Here is a 16,143-nt window from a genome sequence, read left to right on the forward strand (position 1 = left end):
CTGTCACAGTAAATAAGCATATTCATATTTGTTTGAAGATTTAGTGAAGTATTGACAAGAGCAGAACAGACTGGGATCTTCTATATTTGTGCGGTTGTTAACTTTCTATTGTTCTCTCTGACAGGGATTGGGACTGTTTTTGTGTTGCTTTATTACTGATAAATGGAAAAAATGTAATAACTTTTCCTTTATGTTTTCTCTCGGAACGATGCATTGATTTGTTTATTTAGAAGACTTTCTGCTGATAGGTTGTCTCCTACAGTACGGTGAAACTGCTTTTCTTTTAGATGTTGTGATTCGTTAAGACAACTTATGCATTCTGATTTTTTTTTATTTTTTTTTCCTCCAGATAGCAACAGCTTGGATAGCACATGTTTAATTTTTGCTGGCATGTAGTTACTAGGGCTACCAAATTATTTGGGAAAAAGTAATATTAGCTTTCTTGTAGTTTATAGCTGAAATCCTGTTCTCAATAGCTGGCATCGACCCAGGGTCTGAACTGTGTACGCTTCTGCTGTCTTTATTGCTGATTGTTTAACCTCACTGTTTCAACAAATTAAACTCTTGATAGGTTAGACTATAATATACAAATTGGTAGGAGATATAACCATTCTGTAGGGTTTTTGTAACCAGCTTTAAGATTAATTTTATGTTTAGAACTCGATGCTTTACTCTACACTGCAACATCCTCCTCCTCTTCTTCCCTACAAGCAGCAACCAGTAACACCCCCTTCGGCATGCTTGCATGCATGTTTAGACTATATAAAAGATGTGGTTAATGATCACAAGGCAGCTGTGAGATGAAGGAGCTTGAGTTCATTTGCCTTTTCTTCCTATGTTATTAGAAAGCCAGAGGAATGACTTGACAATGAATGAAAATCAGAAATATGTCAGTTACACAATGTCACTTCTCCTGACCTGTAGGGGCATGGCTCAGACAGAAGTCCTGCTCCCAGGTTCTTCGTTAATGTTCTAGGCCTAATTTTCCAGTAAGACAATCTTTGGTCATGAAATTACCCTCCTGCCCTCCCACCAGAAGTAGAACAGATGGCTGTTGAGTTGGACATTTCAAAGCTATTTAAAATCTCTCCATCCATATATTCCATGGTAGGAAGGCAAAAGTGAGGGAGCAAAACCACAGAGGCACACTTATTTGCCAAGCAAACAAATCAAAACAGGATCATTCCTGCCAAAGCAAGTTATGTAGCAGGTACCACCTGACTGTAGAATTTTGGAAAGAAAGTGAGATAAGTGGAGTAGATTTGGTTTAAGGTGTCTGAGAACACACTTCTCCCCTGCACATCCATGTAACAAATGTGATGGAAATTGGAGAATATACCTTAGGAAAAATGTAGAGTCTTAGGTTTCTAAAGAGAAGCCTGAATGGGTAGCACAGGAATTGTATTCTTATATGCTATCACAGACTGTTATAAAGATGATCATTAGCTGTTCTGTATGTTTGCAGTGGGGAGTGGATTAAGAAATCAGCTCAGGCTTGGAGTTGGGGGGAAAGTAAGCTAATCAAGAAGGCTATCTGGAGAGCTTACAGAATCTCAGTCACTGGAAATCTTTTAAGAATAAGTTAATTCTCTATAAGGAAATGATTTATTTATATATATATATATATAAAAAAACTGCAATATATATATAAAATAAACTGCAAAGGAGGATGGCATATATGATATTTTGAAACCTATATTTCTGTGAATTCTATTTCATCCTCTTCTCCTTGTAAGAAAATAGCTTCTCAATTCTGTTCTATTTCTTGTTTGTTTCCATGGAACATTGTATTATAGAAGATAGTTTTGTCCTTTCTAACCTTTCTGTAGTTTTATTAAATCTAATTGAATATTAGAGGGGACATACAGTTTAAACTTGTATTTGCACATTACAGCCACATTTGTGTACAGGAAGAAGAATTTTCATCTTGGGAACTAGAGGTAGGAATTTGTGGTCTTTGTTTTTGGGCTTCAGTTGCTGCGCTAGGAGCAAGCTTTAATGTCTCTGTGGCCCTGTAAAGTAGGGATAATGTTGGCATAATGAGGCTAGAAATATTTTCTAACATAGTGCCATAGAAGAACCTGAAGTTGAATTAAATCTGGCTTCTCAATTTTTGGCTTCACTTTTCCCCAGAATAATCCTAGAACAGGTCCTGCTATTACTTGTATTCTTTATGTAAACAGCAACAGAATGAAATTAAGGTTTCCGAATAGCTTGGATCCCTTTTAAATATTTTCTGTCTCATTTTCTACAGGCTCAGGAAGACATTACAGATGTGAAGTGTTCAGTTATGTTGGCTTTTATGGGTTCAAAGATAAGAATGTTTTGGGTTTGTTTCTTTTTTTTTTTCTTTTTTAAAGTAGTTAGCCGTAGTACCTTTTATTACCCCTTGGAGATTTTTTCCTGATGTGGAAGCACCACTGTGCTGAGTCATTGCCTATACCCAGAGAAGAGCTTTAATTTGCAGAAATTTACAAATTAAGCACTTGTTTGCAAACAAATTTTTATCTTTGGTAGATGGTATTTATAATTGCCACTGCAATATAGGATTGCAAGAACAGAACTGAATTTGTGGCTGCCTTCTGAAAAGCACACTAGAAATGAAATGTAAAACAATTTATATAGAATTGTATTAAATCGGTATTATTATGACTGAATGTATATTTGCATTGACAGTTAATAAAGTACTATGAAGAATGTATTATTGATTTTGGGGGCATGAAATACCAAAGAGTTCTTTCTATTTTATGTTTTGGCATAGCTTTGATTTTAGTTACACAAGCAATTTATTACATAATCTTATAATAGTCAGATGCAAAATATCACTGCAAATAGTATTATATAATCCTTGCCAAAGTATGCTTCAAAGTTGCTCTAGTTTCTTTCTACTCCCATAAAAACAAGAATTTTCCTTTGCAAGCAAGTACAAATAATGGTGCTGTTGTAACACTGTACCCATGGTCTGCATTTACGAGTTGGCATGTATATGTCTCCTCTTCTTACATTAAATATATTGTCAGCCTGAAGGAAGCATGGATAGAATTTCTGTGAATACACTTTTAGCTTTGATATGGATGTAATAGAGGTAGCACACCAAAAGCTGCTTTGAGAAACTCTGCTCATATTTAATACTTTTCACTAGATTTGCTGTTCTAAAGTTGAAAATGTGTAAGTTCTGTGTATGTCATCGCCTCTGAAATTTAAAAGACGAATCAAAATGTCTGCAATTAAGAGCCTACAGACTGAACAACAAGCTGGCTTTTATTTAATCTTAAGCAATTGCCTAAATCTTCTAGATAAAAATAAGTTAGAAATTTATGAAAGGATTGGATTTCTTTAAAATATGTCTGTAACATTTTTTTTCTTTTAATATTCTTGGCTATAGCTTTTACATTATGTTTTTTTCTTTTATATGGTTTTATTTACATTTCGTAAATGTGCTTAATTGTAGCTACTTGTATTAAAGATTTTCTCACATGTATAGATAATGGAAAATTGCAGTTTACAGTCATCATACCAAAAAAGCTGCATAGTTTATAACATTTTCATCTCTTTATTGATTTGCAATGTCTTTTCTTTTTAACTCAGTACAGAGATGATGGGAAATTCAGAACTGTCTCCTGAAGTGGATGTAAATTGTCTAAATCTTCTAATTTCACAAAATGTGGTAGACCAGCTTCTCAGCAAGTACATGTCAACACTTACTGTGAGTAGTAATAATTCAAAGATACCGTCAAATGAAACTATAGCTACATTAGTGCCTCAGTATGTAAAGTATTGTTTTTGCATCAGAGGAAACTATTTTGATAAATGTGAACTTGATATCACTTTTATAAAACCTCATATGCATGCTGGTTTGTTTATATACAAGTATAATCAGAAGATTTTATAGATGTAAATCATGAAATGTCAAAGAATAATTATGCTTTACAGATGATATTAACTGTATTTTATTAGAAAGGAAAGAATTCCAGTGTTTATACTTAGATTCTTTCAAATGCACAGTGCTATTAATTAAAGTACTATCAGATTTATAAACCACTGAATGCTGTTTGGTCTATATACAGTTGACTGTGTCAACCTTTGATACAGTCTTTTCTGATGTGATCTCTTCAAGGCATTCAGGATGTTCATGCAGCATGTTTGCCAGACTGATTCTTTTAACAATGTTTTTCCTTTCATGCTCTCTCAAGATGAAAAAAGATATCTATGGTGTTTTTTAGAAATGTTTTTCCTTGCTTACTGAAAATAATATTAAATATATACCACCTAAATAAAAATATCAATAAAAATATCTTGTTTTCATAAGGAATAAAGCACTAATAGATTTTTGTGGAGCACCTCAATTTGAAAAAATGTTGTGGCAAATGATGATCTTAACATGAAAAATGTTGATGTCCAATGGGCTGATTGTGATATGCAACTTTTTCGTTGCATATCACACTTCATCAGAGCAGTCCCATGCTCATAGATGTTCTTGTACGTCATTTCACATAATAGCTAAGGCCATGTAGAGCCATCTTTACTTATAGCACTTCCTGTAGTCAGTAGTCGTCTTTTTTTCTGCTTTTTTCAGTCTGTGTTGAGTCAACCACCTTCCTTTTCAGGAAAATCATAAAGCTTTCAGTTTCTTCCTTTATCCTATTGGCTGCTAGGAGTTCTGACCAAAAGAAACGGACTTAAAGCATGAGGAAAAAAATCACCCATTTTAGACTTTGTACCTTTTTTTTCCCTCTCTGTATATGCCTACTGGTCATGTTACATAGCAGGACACACTAATATGCATGTTATACATTAGTGGGAACCATGAACTTATATATATATGAATTCAAATAATCCAATTATACATTTAGTAAACCTTTTGGTGTTCACTATCTGCTTTTGTGACGATGTCCATGATATCTGTGTCATGCAAGTGATCAGAAAAGTGGTTTAGTTTAGTTTTAAAAACAGTTGTTCCTGATATCTGTTTGCAGTATAATGCATTTGCTTCACGGGAAGAGAGCCAGCTCTTGCATTTCCATCACTGTTTTCTGCAGCACTTAAGTTCCAAGAAACACAGTTCATTATGTCTAATTCTGTTTTTTGCCCCTGACAATAACAAGCATCAGTTTCCTCAAATGTAGGTAAACGACACTACAAGCAAATGTGAGATAATTTTCCTACAATAGGTATTACCCTAATTCCTTCAGTTGTTGGAAAAATTTGGTTTAGAATCTAAAGCCCGAGGCTTAATAAATGCTTCCGAAGTTAGCAAAACACATTTGCTTTTTATGTTTGAAGTGCTCCCATTCCAAATCATGGTTAAGCTTGATTCGGGCTATCTCATAAGCTATTTCTGTTTATCAGTACTCTTTTTCTGTTTAATCGATGTAAATCTTAACTTATGTTAGCTACATCCTGTAGGAATCATTGTAGTGGTCAACATTATTTATTACCATGCCACTCTTCATTATGGGAATGACTGCTATTCCAAATACTTCCTTTTTATTTTGCTTTTTAGATTCATAATTCTTTGCTTTTTCTTGGTTGTTTTGTTTAATGCAGTCTAACATTATTGGTTGGCTACGAAAAGCACTGGAGACGGATAAAAAAGACTGGGTAAAAGAAACTGAACCAGAAGCAGATCAGGATGGCTACTATCAGACTACACTCCCAGCTATTGTTTTTCAGGTATAAGATAACTCAGTCGTTCTAGAAAATATACAGAAGCAGAGCATGGTTTAAAACAAAAAGAAAAAAAATCAAACAGTTTGGAATGCCATTGTTCTTGTATGTATTGAAGTGCAGTTTTTTCTCCTATGGAGCAGTTAGCTGGAGGGGTTTTTTGTTTTGAGATTTTCTTTGCCTTTTTGGTTTTAACACTTAGAGACTTACTTCTTCTTGAATGTAGATTAGGAACATGTTTTTCCTAGTCTATTTAATTGAGATACTTGTCCTTAGTTAACTACTCTTACTTAACTATCTTTATGTAAATTTGTAATGTAAAACTACCAGATTAAGATGTTTGTAAATTACTGGAATATCACCTGTTAATATGGCACTGAGACAGTAAGGCATGCGTTTGTTTCTAGAAATTATTCATTAGTTACACAAATACCTTAAAATATTGGAAAAAAAAGTTTTCTGTTAAAGATCAAAAAAATATTGCTGTTTAAACACTATTTCACTTAACAGCTCTCTTTAGTGCCTATCTGAATTATGAAAGATCTTAAAAACAGGAAAGATGCAGCTATTTCTAAGATCTTTTTAAAAAATTAAAAAAAAAAAAGCCTGCACCACCCTATTAATGATAGAAGTGGGAAGTTTTTAAAATAATCTTTATCAACCAACAAAATATTATACTCACTTTCTAGTTTTTCCTTACAGATGTTATATTAGATAACTTCAAAGAAAGATGGCCTCTTTCCTCTTCTTGCATCAGTTTCCCATTTTCTTTCTTTTACTTGTCTTTATACCAAGTTTTTTCCTACATTTTTTCACATTTATATTAGCACCAAAGTTGACTAACCTTCTTCAGAAAGTGTGCGATGGCAAAAAAATTAGTGGCTAATTAGCTCTAGTGTTACTTGTCAGTACTGTCAGAGGTTGCAATATTGAGATTCATGTAACAGTGAAACTTCCAAAATCATCTCGGGGTAAAAGTAGGTCATATGTTTTCACCTGTTTTTGTACCCTTCCTCTCCAGTCCTCCTCTTCTCATAGACAGTTCTCTGTAGGTCACTTAGAACTGGTGCCTAGTTGTGAGTATTTCATAGAATTTCGGCATCTCTGATACTTCACTAATGCAAACTCACTATTTTGTGTATCAGAAAAAACTGCAATACACATTAATGACTGTCAAGAATTTATTAATTGCTTCTATGATGATACTGGGGCAGGGGGTGTTTTAGTCAGCAGAAATTGCAGCAGAAAAAATGTGTATGTAGAGCTGGTGCTAGTGAAAGTCTCTAAATAGAAAATTCAAATAAGAATTCTTTCTCGTTTGGTTAACAACTGGTATAGGCCTGTCTTTATAACTAAACTATTTTTAACTTAGATGTTTGAGCAGAATCTTCAGGTAGCTGCTCAGATAAGTGAAGATTTGAAAACAAAGGTACTCCTTCTATGTCTTCAACAAATGAATTCATTTCTAACAAGGTAAAATAATTTTTAGAATGTGAATGCTTTATCCTGCCTCTGCCTCTCTTCCTACATTTCCATGCTTGGTTTTCCTATGCATGTTTCTTTATTGCTTGGTCTCCCTTCTATAATGTGCATACCAACCAAGCTTTTCTTGCCCTTCATTTTCTGTTTCCTTTCTTCTTTTCCCTTCTTCCTCCCTTCCTCAGTTTCACCAGCTTTTCCTGTGCTGGTGACTGGCAGTCTCAGTTCTACCCCATAAACGGCTCCAGTTCTTGGAATCAGTTCTTTCTTCTATATCTTCAATTGGTAATCCTTTCTAATAAGGAAGGCTAGACAGAAACCACCTCCTTGGGCTCAGCTGCCTTTTAAAATGCTTTAGATAAAGGGATTGTACTCAGAGCAGAGAGACTAAATGCCACATGATTAACAAGGCCATTATAAAATACTTTTAAATACCTTTCAGATCATTATGGAGCATTTGGTCCTGCAGTATGTACTTGGTTATTACAGATTTCTGTCTAATGCTATTCCTTGGATATGTTACAGGTACAAAGACGAAGCACAGTTATATAAAGAAGAGCATCTTAAAAATCGTCAGTATCCTCAATGCTATGTTCAATACATGATTGCAGTCATCAACAACTGTCAAACCTTTAAGTAAGTCTGCACATTTTTTCAGTATTGTGGAAAAAATCAGTACTCTTATATAGCTCATAATACTACACCTTCTGAGGACCTTTTCTTCTTTACCATACAAAGAGGGTTAGCTGACTAAACAAAGAAGGCAAGTTTAAATACATTAATGTTTTAGGAGACAGATACTGTGATTGTCATTGCTTTTGCCAAGCCAAACTGTTACCCATCACCTGATGCAAATCCACTTGCTGTTATTCTGAGAATTTCATTGCCAAGGAGAAACTTAACTTAAACTTTCAGAAGAATTTTAGTCCTTTCAGTTAGTTTGTCTGGGGCCTGCCGCTTCTCTTGCATTTGATCTCTCTCAGTTCCCCTTTAAAACAGGGTGTTTAAGATGGACAGAACTGGAGAAAAAGAAATCCTCATTGCTAATGTTTGAGTTCAGCAATCCAACCCCACGTTCAACTATTTCTCTGCAGCTGTTAGTTTGTTACCAACATAAAAGTAGTTTAATGTGATCACTGGAAGGTCAAGCTAGAGAGTGAATTAAAGCTTCCAAAGCAAGCAACGGAAGCTTTCCCTGTTGCAAAAATAAGACTATCTAGTATGTCTCTTTCTGTGCATGCAGTCAGGCAATTTAGTAGCAATGAAATTGTGCATCTGCTTCAGTGCATGATGAAAAGCCTTGTTATTTGTCACAGAGAATCTATAATCAGTCTGAAAAGAAAATACTTGAAAATTGAAATGGAAGATACATTGTCCAGCAGTCATACAAACATGGATGTGATTTTAGACATCATTGCCAAAGAAGGATGCTCTAGCCTGCTGGATGAAGTCTTCATGGATTTAGAGGTTGGATTTTTTTTCCATGTTTAAGAATAGAGTTGTATAGAATCACCCAAGAAAAAATGGGCTTTTCATAGTTAAAATAAATTGGGAGTGTAGGGAGGTACGGAGGGAAATTAGAGAAATGGGGGAGGGAGAAAAGTGCTTCAGGACTACTTAAATTTGTAATAGCATTTTGAACTTAACATACACCTAAACACCTCAAATGATGCACAGTAAGAAAGATGTGGGGACATTGTTTATCTTAAAACTTCTGGAAAGCTCTTCAGCAAGACCTTTATTTGTCATTAACTATATTCACTGATTATGGGGAAATGGTCCATCTACTTTAATAACTGTCCTTTGAAATTCATTAACTTCAAGCTTCATGTCACTATCAGCATACAACACAAACCAGAAGTACTTTATCTCTCTGCACTGGAGAGAGATAAAGATTTGACTTCTAAGTAATAGTTGAGAATACTGGAATTATGCATTATGAAGTTCTGAAAAGGGAATCAAAGAGTAGAGGCTGCCAAGTTTGGAATAGGCACAGGAAGTTTCTGGGATCATCCCAAAGAGGAAAAACTGAATAGCTAGTAGCAGCTCAAGAGAGAGAGCATGAAGTTTCAGTATTTCAATGGTTTAAAGGTGCCTTGTGTTTAAACCAGTACACATCAGACCTTATGCTAATTTTGTCCTTGGACCTTAAATTTTTATTTAGGATGAGATATTTAAATAGAAAACTAAAGTATTTTGGAGAACTCATATAAAACAAACTCTCAGATTAGTGCAGTTGGTTTATATATACAATCAGTGTGTGTATTGGCACAGTACTCTGTGGGAGCTGTCATTTTGACAACCAATCAGATCTGTTGGAATGTGTAATAATATCATTTTTCTACACTAATTGCGTATTTCTTTTGAAGGAATGTAGTTCAGAAGTGTATGACATTTCAAATTGTCTGCAATTTTTTTGTAGTTGCGCTAAGATAGGGTGAAGAGTGTCCAAAACAAAAGTGTCCTGATCAATTTTCGTTGTTATCTTCTCAGCCACATCTCAATGAGCTGATGACAAAGAAGTGGTTGATGGGGTCTAATGCTGTGGGGACTATTTGTGTCACTGTAGAGGATTATTTCAATGACTTTGCAAAAATAAAAAAGCCCTATAAAAAGGTAGGTGCAAAACATTTTATGCTACTTGGAAAATGTATTCTGAATATCATGTTATTTTGGAATCTCTGAATATTTTATGGAATTCAGAATTGGAATATAGAAATCAGAGTTTTGAATTGACTCATTGATGGAAATGAAAAAATGTTCATAATGAGAATACTGCAAAAGTCTAAAACTTGCGTTCCTCATCTGTTTTGATCAGCTACATGTAAAATTTTCAAAGAAAGATCAGAGTTGCAGGATTTAGTCCAGAAAATGTATTGGTATATACTAGATTGTATTCTTACCAACTTGTATTTTTCTGCTTCTCCTCAGAAGTTTGCAGATAGATAAAATTTGCTCTTCTGAAACTAGTACTGCTGGCCTGTAATTATTATTATTTTTTTAAATGCACATTCTGCAATTTCTAATTGTCCTATGTACAATAAGGTGTAGTTAAATTGGCACCATAAGGTTTGGTAAATGCATACTCATGTTTAAAGAGCCATTACAGCACATAATATCACATGTTAGGTCTTTTTAATTTTCTCCTTTGTTCTGTCAAATGATTTCTGGATTTCTATTATTTGTTAATCTTTTATTATTATTACGGTTGTTTTTATCCTTTATTGAGTTAAATTCTGTTTTGTATAGTTAAGATAGCTAAAAGCTGTCTTAAATTATTCCCTAAGACTTAGGAAGTTAAGATGATCAGGATTCGGGGGAGGTGTCTGAACAAACTCTTATCAAGTCTGAAGCTTTTGAAAGACATGCTCTGAAAATCGTACATTTGTTCCTTCTTTCTTACCTTAACTTTTAAAAAGCTAGAAGGGACTGCTCCAAGTTCTTCCGATGAACTCTTAACCCCTTTACCTTCAGTATTTGCAGATCCTAGAGGTCTTATTGTGTATGTGAATTACAGGTATATTCAGTCCAAAAAGAGTTAAATCAGTCCCAGAATAGTCCATAACTATGGCATGGAACACCCTTCTTTCCCAGGACAGTTTTGTTCCTGTGAGGTAAAAGTGCTTGGCATAGGTTTTTTTTCTATCATTAATATCAATTTCTAAGATCATATGTGTTTCATTTAGTGCTTATTGCCATCTTATTGGGAAGAAGGTAATGAACACATTTTTTGGCATTCATCATACCTTTTATTCCATTTTCTCCCAGCACGAAAAAATTTCTAACAGAAGACAACATGTTTCTGAGCTGGATGGGACATGCTTTTCTGATTTTGGTTGTTGTGGGACTTTTTTTTTCCTCCCCCCACAATTTATTTTAAAATATTCCTGGCTAACCCTGTTTTGAAAATCCAGTTTTAAAAGTCACATGAACAGAGCACCTGAGAAAATACAGTAGCCCGAAGGGTAGGCCATAATCTGGAATATGGAAGGTCTGGGTCTTACATTCATTCTGCTCTGCTGTTTTCCCATGTGCAAAGTGAATGCCCTGCCATGCTGGCTCTTCTTGAGTGTTCTTCTTCTCAGTTGTAGTACAGCTGTTCCTCTTTGTATACGTTAACTTTTCAGAGGAATGGGGCATACTTATCTGTCTCCCACAGTCTGTTTTGTGGAATTAACCTTCCTCTGTGTAATTGGCATAAATTCCACAAATGCAAGAGCTTCAGCTGAAAAGGCTGAGAAAGCAGCCCTGAACAACCTGTAAACCGAAGTTGCGTTTCTGCTCTATCGTGAGAGCAGGACTTAAATTCACATTTTCTACTTTGTGGCTGAGGGCTGTGACTTGCAATACTTCATAATCTGTTGTTTTCCCTTACCCCTCCTTCAGTCCCCCTAAAACCTTTCTCCAAAGTTTTGACTGAAACTGGAAGCACATGTTGATTGAAAATAAAGCTTGTCATGTACTACTGAAAATACTATAAAAGGTTTGTGACAACCTATTTTGTAGGGTTTCTCTTAATTGTAAGTAACTTTGCCACCATGCTTAAGAAAAAATAACTGAAGTCTTGTGGGATTTAGGGACTCCCCTCACATTAGAGTTGAAGCCCCTAAGTTTTTTCAAACTTCAGCATTAGTTTTGCACCAATACCAGATGCTTAGGCACCAGTAGCAGCTATTCCCTATAAAAAGAGAAGCTGAGAACGGCAAAGCAGTCAAATGGAAGATCTGAGAAAGTGGGTGCTACTGGCTCTGCAGGTTCTGTTAGTCCATACTTTCCAGGTTTCTCAGCCAGACTTGACCCAGAGCACAGATAGTGCAGGCCAGGTTGGAGTGCTTTATACAATGAACTGGAGTCCTCCACTAGACACCTTTGTGATGGCTGGTCATTCATTGACCAGATATGAAAAGCAAGGCTTCAAGGCCAAACAAAGCCAGGTCATCTTAATTATTTAACATTTTAAGGTCATCTTAATTATTTTTAAGGTCATCTTAATTATTTCACAATTGTTCTTCTATAGTAGTCTTTGGATATGCTTGTGCTCCTCCAAAATAATTCAGATATGTTATCAGAGATATCTTGTTTTTGTTGTTTATCTCTTTCTGGTACTTGGCACATTCTTTTCATTAAGGAAGGACAGATTTTCATTTCCATTAGCATCACGAAAATCTAAAGCCACCCATAAAGTCTATAGGATTATCTTGGTGATCTTTGAAACCTGCTGCTTAAAATGTCCTCTAGTAGGAAGTACAGCTTTTTTTAGGAAACTGAAATTTTTCACTGGTATTATAACAAAAACGGTGTACTGCTGATGAAATGCAAATATAGGCATACCTCGTTTTATTGCGCTTTGCAGATACTGCGTTTTTTACAAATTGACGGTTTGCAGCAACCCTGCGTCGAGCAAGCCTATCGGCACCGTTTTCCCAACAGCATGCGCTCACTTCGTGTCTCTGTGTCACATTTTGGTAATTCTCGCAATATTTCCAACTTTTTCATTATTATTATTATATCTGTTATGGTGGTCTGTGATCAGTGATCTTTGATGTTACTATTGGAATTGTTTTGGGGTGCTAAGAACTGCACCCACATAAGGCGGCGAACTTAAATCAGTAAATGTTGCGTGTGTTCTGACTGCTCCACCGACCAGCCATTCACCCGTCTCTCTCCCTCTCCTCGGGCCTCCCTTTTCCCTGAGACACAACAATATTGAAATTAGGCCGCTTAATAACCCTACAGTGGCCTCTAAGGGTTCAAGTGAAAGGAAGAGTCGCACGTCTCTCACTTCAAATCAGAAGCTAGAAACGATTAGGCTTAGCGAGGAAGGCAAGTCGAAAGCCGAGACAGGCCGAAAGCTTGGCCTCTCGTGCCAAACAGCTAGCCAAGCTGTGAATGCAAAGGAAAAGGTCTTGAAGGAAATTAAGAGTGCTGCTTCATTGCTGTCTTATTCTAAGAAATTGCCACAGCCACCCCAGCCTTCAGCAAACACCACCCTGATCAGTAAGCAGCCATTAACATCGAGGCAAGACCTTCCATCAGCAAAAAGATTACAAGTCACTGAAGGCTCAGATGATGGTTAGCATTCTTTAGCAATAAAGTATTTTTTAATTAAGGTATGTGCATTGTTTTTCTAGACATAATGCTATTGCACACTTTGAACAGACTTTACACTTACAGTATAAACATAACTTTTATATGCACTGGGAAACCAAAAAATTCGTGTGACTCACTTTATTGTGGTGGTCTGGAACCAAACCCGCAATATCTCTGAGGTATGCCTGTACACATTTCAAAACCTAGTAAGTCCTCAAAGACTAAATATGATGGTGACATTTGTTAAATATAATAGTTACATTTGTATCACTGGCATAATCCACTACCATTTTTATTTTTTTTTCTTTCAGACAATGACTATTGAGGCCCATCGGAGAGTGGTTGTAGAATACATCAGAGCAATCATGCTAAAACGTATATCTTTCAAGAATGCAGAAGAGAGAAAAGAAGGTGCAGAAAGAATGATCAAAGAAGCAGAACAGTTTAGATTTCTGTTTAAGAAACTTGCAGCTGTAAGTATTTGCTTCAGGTAATGCTGATTAACCTGATAATTTAGATTAAAACATGATTGTTTGTTGCTTGGGGAAAATGGCTAGACTTAGATGTCTCCAACATGTTGGGTGATTTGTGAATACAAAGGATGCCCAGCTGAGGCCATGGATAGAGTTTCTGAACACACAGATACCCATTGTTAAAGTTCCTAAGCACCTGTGTTTCTACTGGTATGTATTTATACAGCTCTCTGTAGTTCCTTCTAGTGGTCTCACAGAGAAAGGCACCCTGAAAGCTTAGCAGTAAGTGAAAGCAAAAAGCAATTATTTGGCAGTGGGAAAAATAATTGGGTGGGTTCTTTTCCTCGCTGGAGGAGAGGGATATTACATCAAACATATTTATTAGCTAAATATCAGGTAGTATGTATTATTTAGAATCATAAGACAAGTATGTTGACCTCATTTAAAGCAAAATTGAGAGCACAGCTAACAGAGGCAGTGAACAGACACAGCAGCTTGTGCAGAAAGGTGCAAGAAGGCACCTTCATTTCCAATCCCAGCAGTGTACGCTTCCTCAGGTATGGTCATGACACACCACAGAGTACATTCCCCAGTAGCTTTTGGAGTTGCTGCATCAGCTGTGTCAGAGGCTTGGACCCAGACGGACCCTCTGACAGCAGATGCAGCTCTACAGGTCTCAGGCTGCAGGGAGTGCTTGGGGCCTCTCCGGGAGGCCTGGGCTGACAGTCAGCTCTCCTGCAGAAGGTGTGCTGTTGATGACAAGTTGTGTTGTCAGGTAAGGGAGTTACAGGAGGAAGTCAGTAGGCTGCATAGCATCTGAGAGGATGATCAAGAGATAGACAGGGTATTCTTGGAGACCATACAACTCCAGGAGTCCCAACCCCCTACACCAGTGGAGTTGCCGGAAGGCTCTGTGCCGTGTGAAATGGTAAATCATAACACTGTAGAAAAAGGCTGGAAACTGGTCAGTCCTCACAGGAGGAGAAAGGCTCCTACTCCTCCCGAAGACTTGCATTTGAGGAACAAGTTTAGTGCCCTCCAGGCTGAGGAGGAGCTGGGCGTGGCTTCAAGGGAAGCAACTGGGACAACAGACCCTGTGCCTTGTGCGAACACCCGGAAGAAGCAGCGAATGATTGCTGTGGGTGACTCCCTGCTGCAGGGGATGGAGGCACCTGTCTGCCGACCTGATCTTTTATCTAGAGAGGTTTGTTGCCTGCCAGGGGCTTGAATACGAGATGTCATACAAAGACTGCCAAGGCTTGTCCACACTTCAGACTATTATCCACTGCTGCTCTTCCACCTGGGCACTAATGATACCAAGGGCAAATTGGAAACCATCAAACAGGATTTCAGAGCTCTGGGGATGGTGGTCAAGGGTCTGGGAGCCCAGATCGTTTTCTCCTCAATCCTGCCAGTGAGGGGGATGGATGAGAGGAGGAGGAGATGGACTTATCCAAGTTAACAACTGGCTGCGCCGCTGGTGTTGACAACAGGGTTTTGGTTTCTACGACTGTGGGACCCTGTTTGAAGATCGACAACTGATGGGGAGAGATGGGATCCACCTCACTAAGCAGGGCACATGTGTCTTTGCCAACAGGTTGGCCAACCTGGTAAGGAGCGCTTTAAACTAGGAAAGATGGGAGAAGGGGAGAGTTACAGAGACAGGGTAGTCAGCAAAACTCCAGCGGGTGCATGCAGCTGGGGAAGGGCGCACAGGACGTGGCTATGGAGGATCCTCTTGTATCCCTCCTGGGAAACCTGCATGCTCTGTCACCTCTCTGAAATGTCTGTACACCGATGCACGCGGCATGGGGAATAAACAGGAAGAACTAGAGATCTGTGTGCAGTCGCAGGGCCATGATCTCATTGCAGTTACAGAGGCATGGCAGGATAGCTCGCATGACTGGAATGCTGTCATGGATGGCTACATTCTTTTTAGGAAAGACAGGCCGGGAAGGTGAGGTGGTAGAGTTGCTCTTTATGAGAGCACCTGGAATGTATTGAGCTGTGCCTAGGGATGGATGAAGAGCGATCTACAGACAGCTGGAAGTAGCCTCACGATCGCAGGCCCTGGTTCTCATGGAGGACTTCAGCCATTCTGCTATCTGCTGGAAAGACAACACAGCTAGGCACAAACAGTCCYGGAGGTTCCAGCAGAGCATTGATGACAACTTTTTGACAAAGGTGGTGGAGGAGCCAATGAGGAGAGGTGTGCTGCTGGACCTTGTACTAACAAAGAAGGACTGGTGGAAGATGTGAAGGTTGGGGGCAGCCTTGGCTGCAGTGACCATGAGATGGTGGAGTTCAGGATCCTGCRAGGAGGMRGCAGGGCACTAAGTAGGATCGCAACCCTGGACTTCAGGAGAGCAAACTTGGGCCTCCTCAGGGACCTACTTGGAGGAATCCCATGGGTTAGGGCCCTAGAAGGAAGGGG

The 16,143-nt window shown here is 37.7% G+C and overlaps 1 protein-coding gene across 5 annotated transcripts in view; it reads left to right on the plus strand.

Moving 5' to 3' along the window:
• Window positions 1-16,143, plus strand: part of EXOC3 (exocyst complex component 3) — a 33,792-nt gene that overhangs the window by 11,407 nt on the left and 6,242 nt on the right. For all 5 annotated transcript variants that reach the window (XM_026081426.1, XM_026081440.1, XM_026081449.1 and 2 more), the window contains 7 exons: window positions 3,589-3,706; window positions 5,548-5,673; window positions 7,040-7,140; window positions 7,672-7,782; window positions 8,463-8,613; window positions 9,640-9,762; window positions 13,548-13,709. In XM_026081426.1, coding sequence (XP_025937211.1) covers window positions 3,589-3,706; window positions 5,548-5,673; window positions 7,040-7,140; window positions 7,672-7,782; window positions 8,463-8,613; window positions 9,640-9,762; window positions 13,548-13,709 — 892 coding nt within the window. The remainder of the gene's footprint in view (window positions 1-3,588; window positions 3,707-5,547; window positions 5,674-7,039; window positions 7,141-7,671; window positions 7,783-8,462; window positions 8,614-9,639; window positions 9,763-13,547; window positions 13,710-16,143) is intronic.

The sequence above is a fragment of the Apteryx rowi genome, unplaced genomic scaffold (genome assembly GCF_003343035.1).
Source record: "Apteryx rowi isolate R43461 unplaced genomic scaffold, aptRow1 scaffold_1166, whole genome shotgun sequence".
NCBI classification, from domain to species: domain Eukaryota; kingdom Metazoa; phylum Chordata; class Aves; order Apterygiformes; family Apterygidae; genus Apteryx; species Apteryx rowi.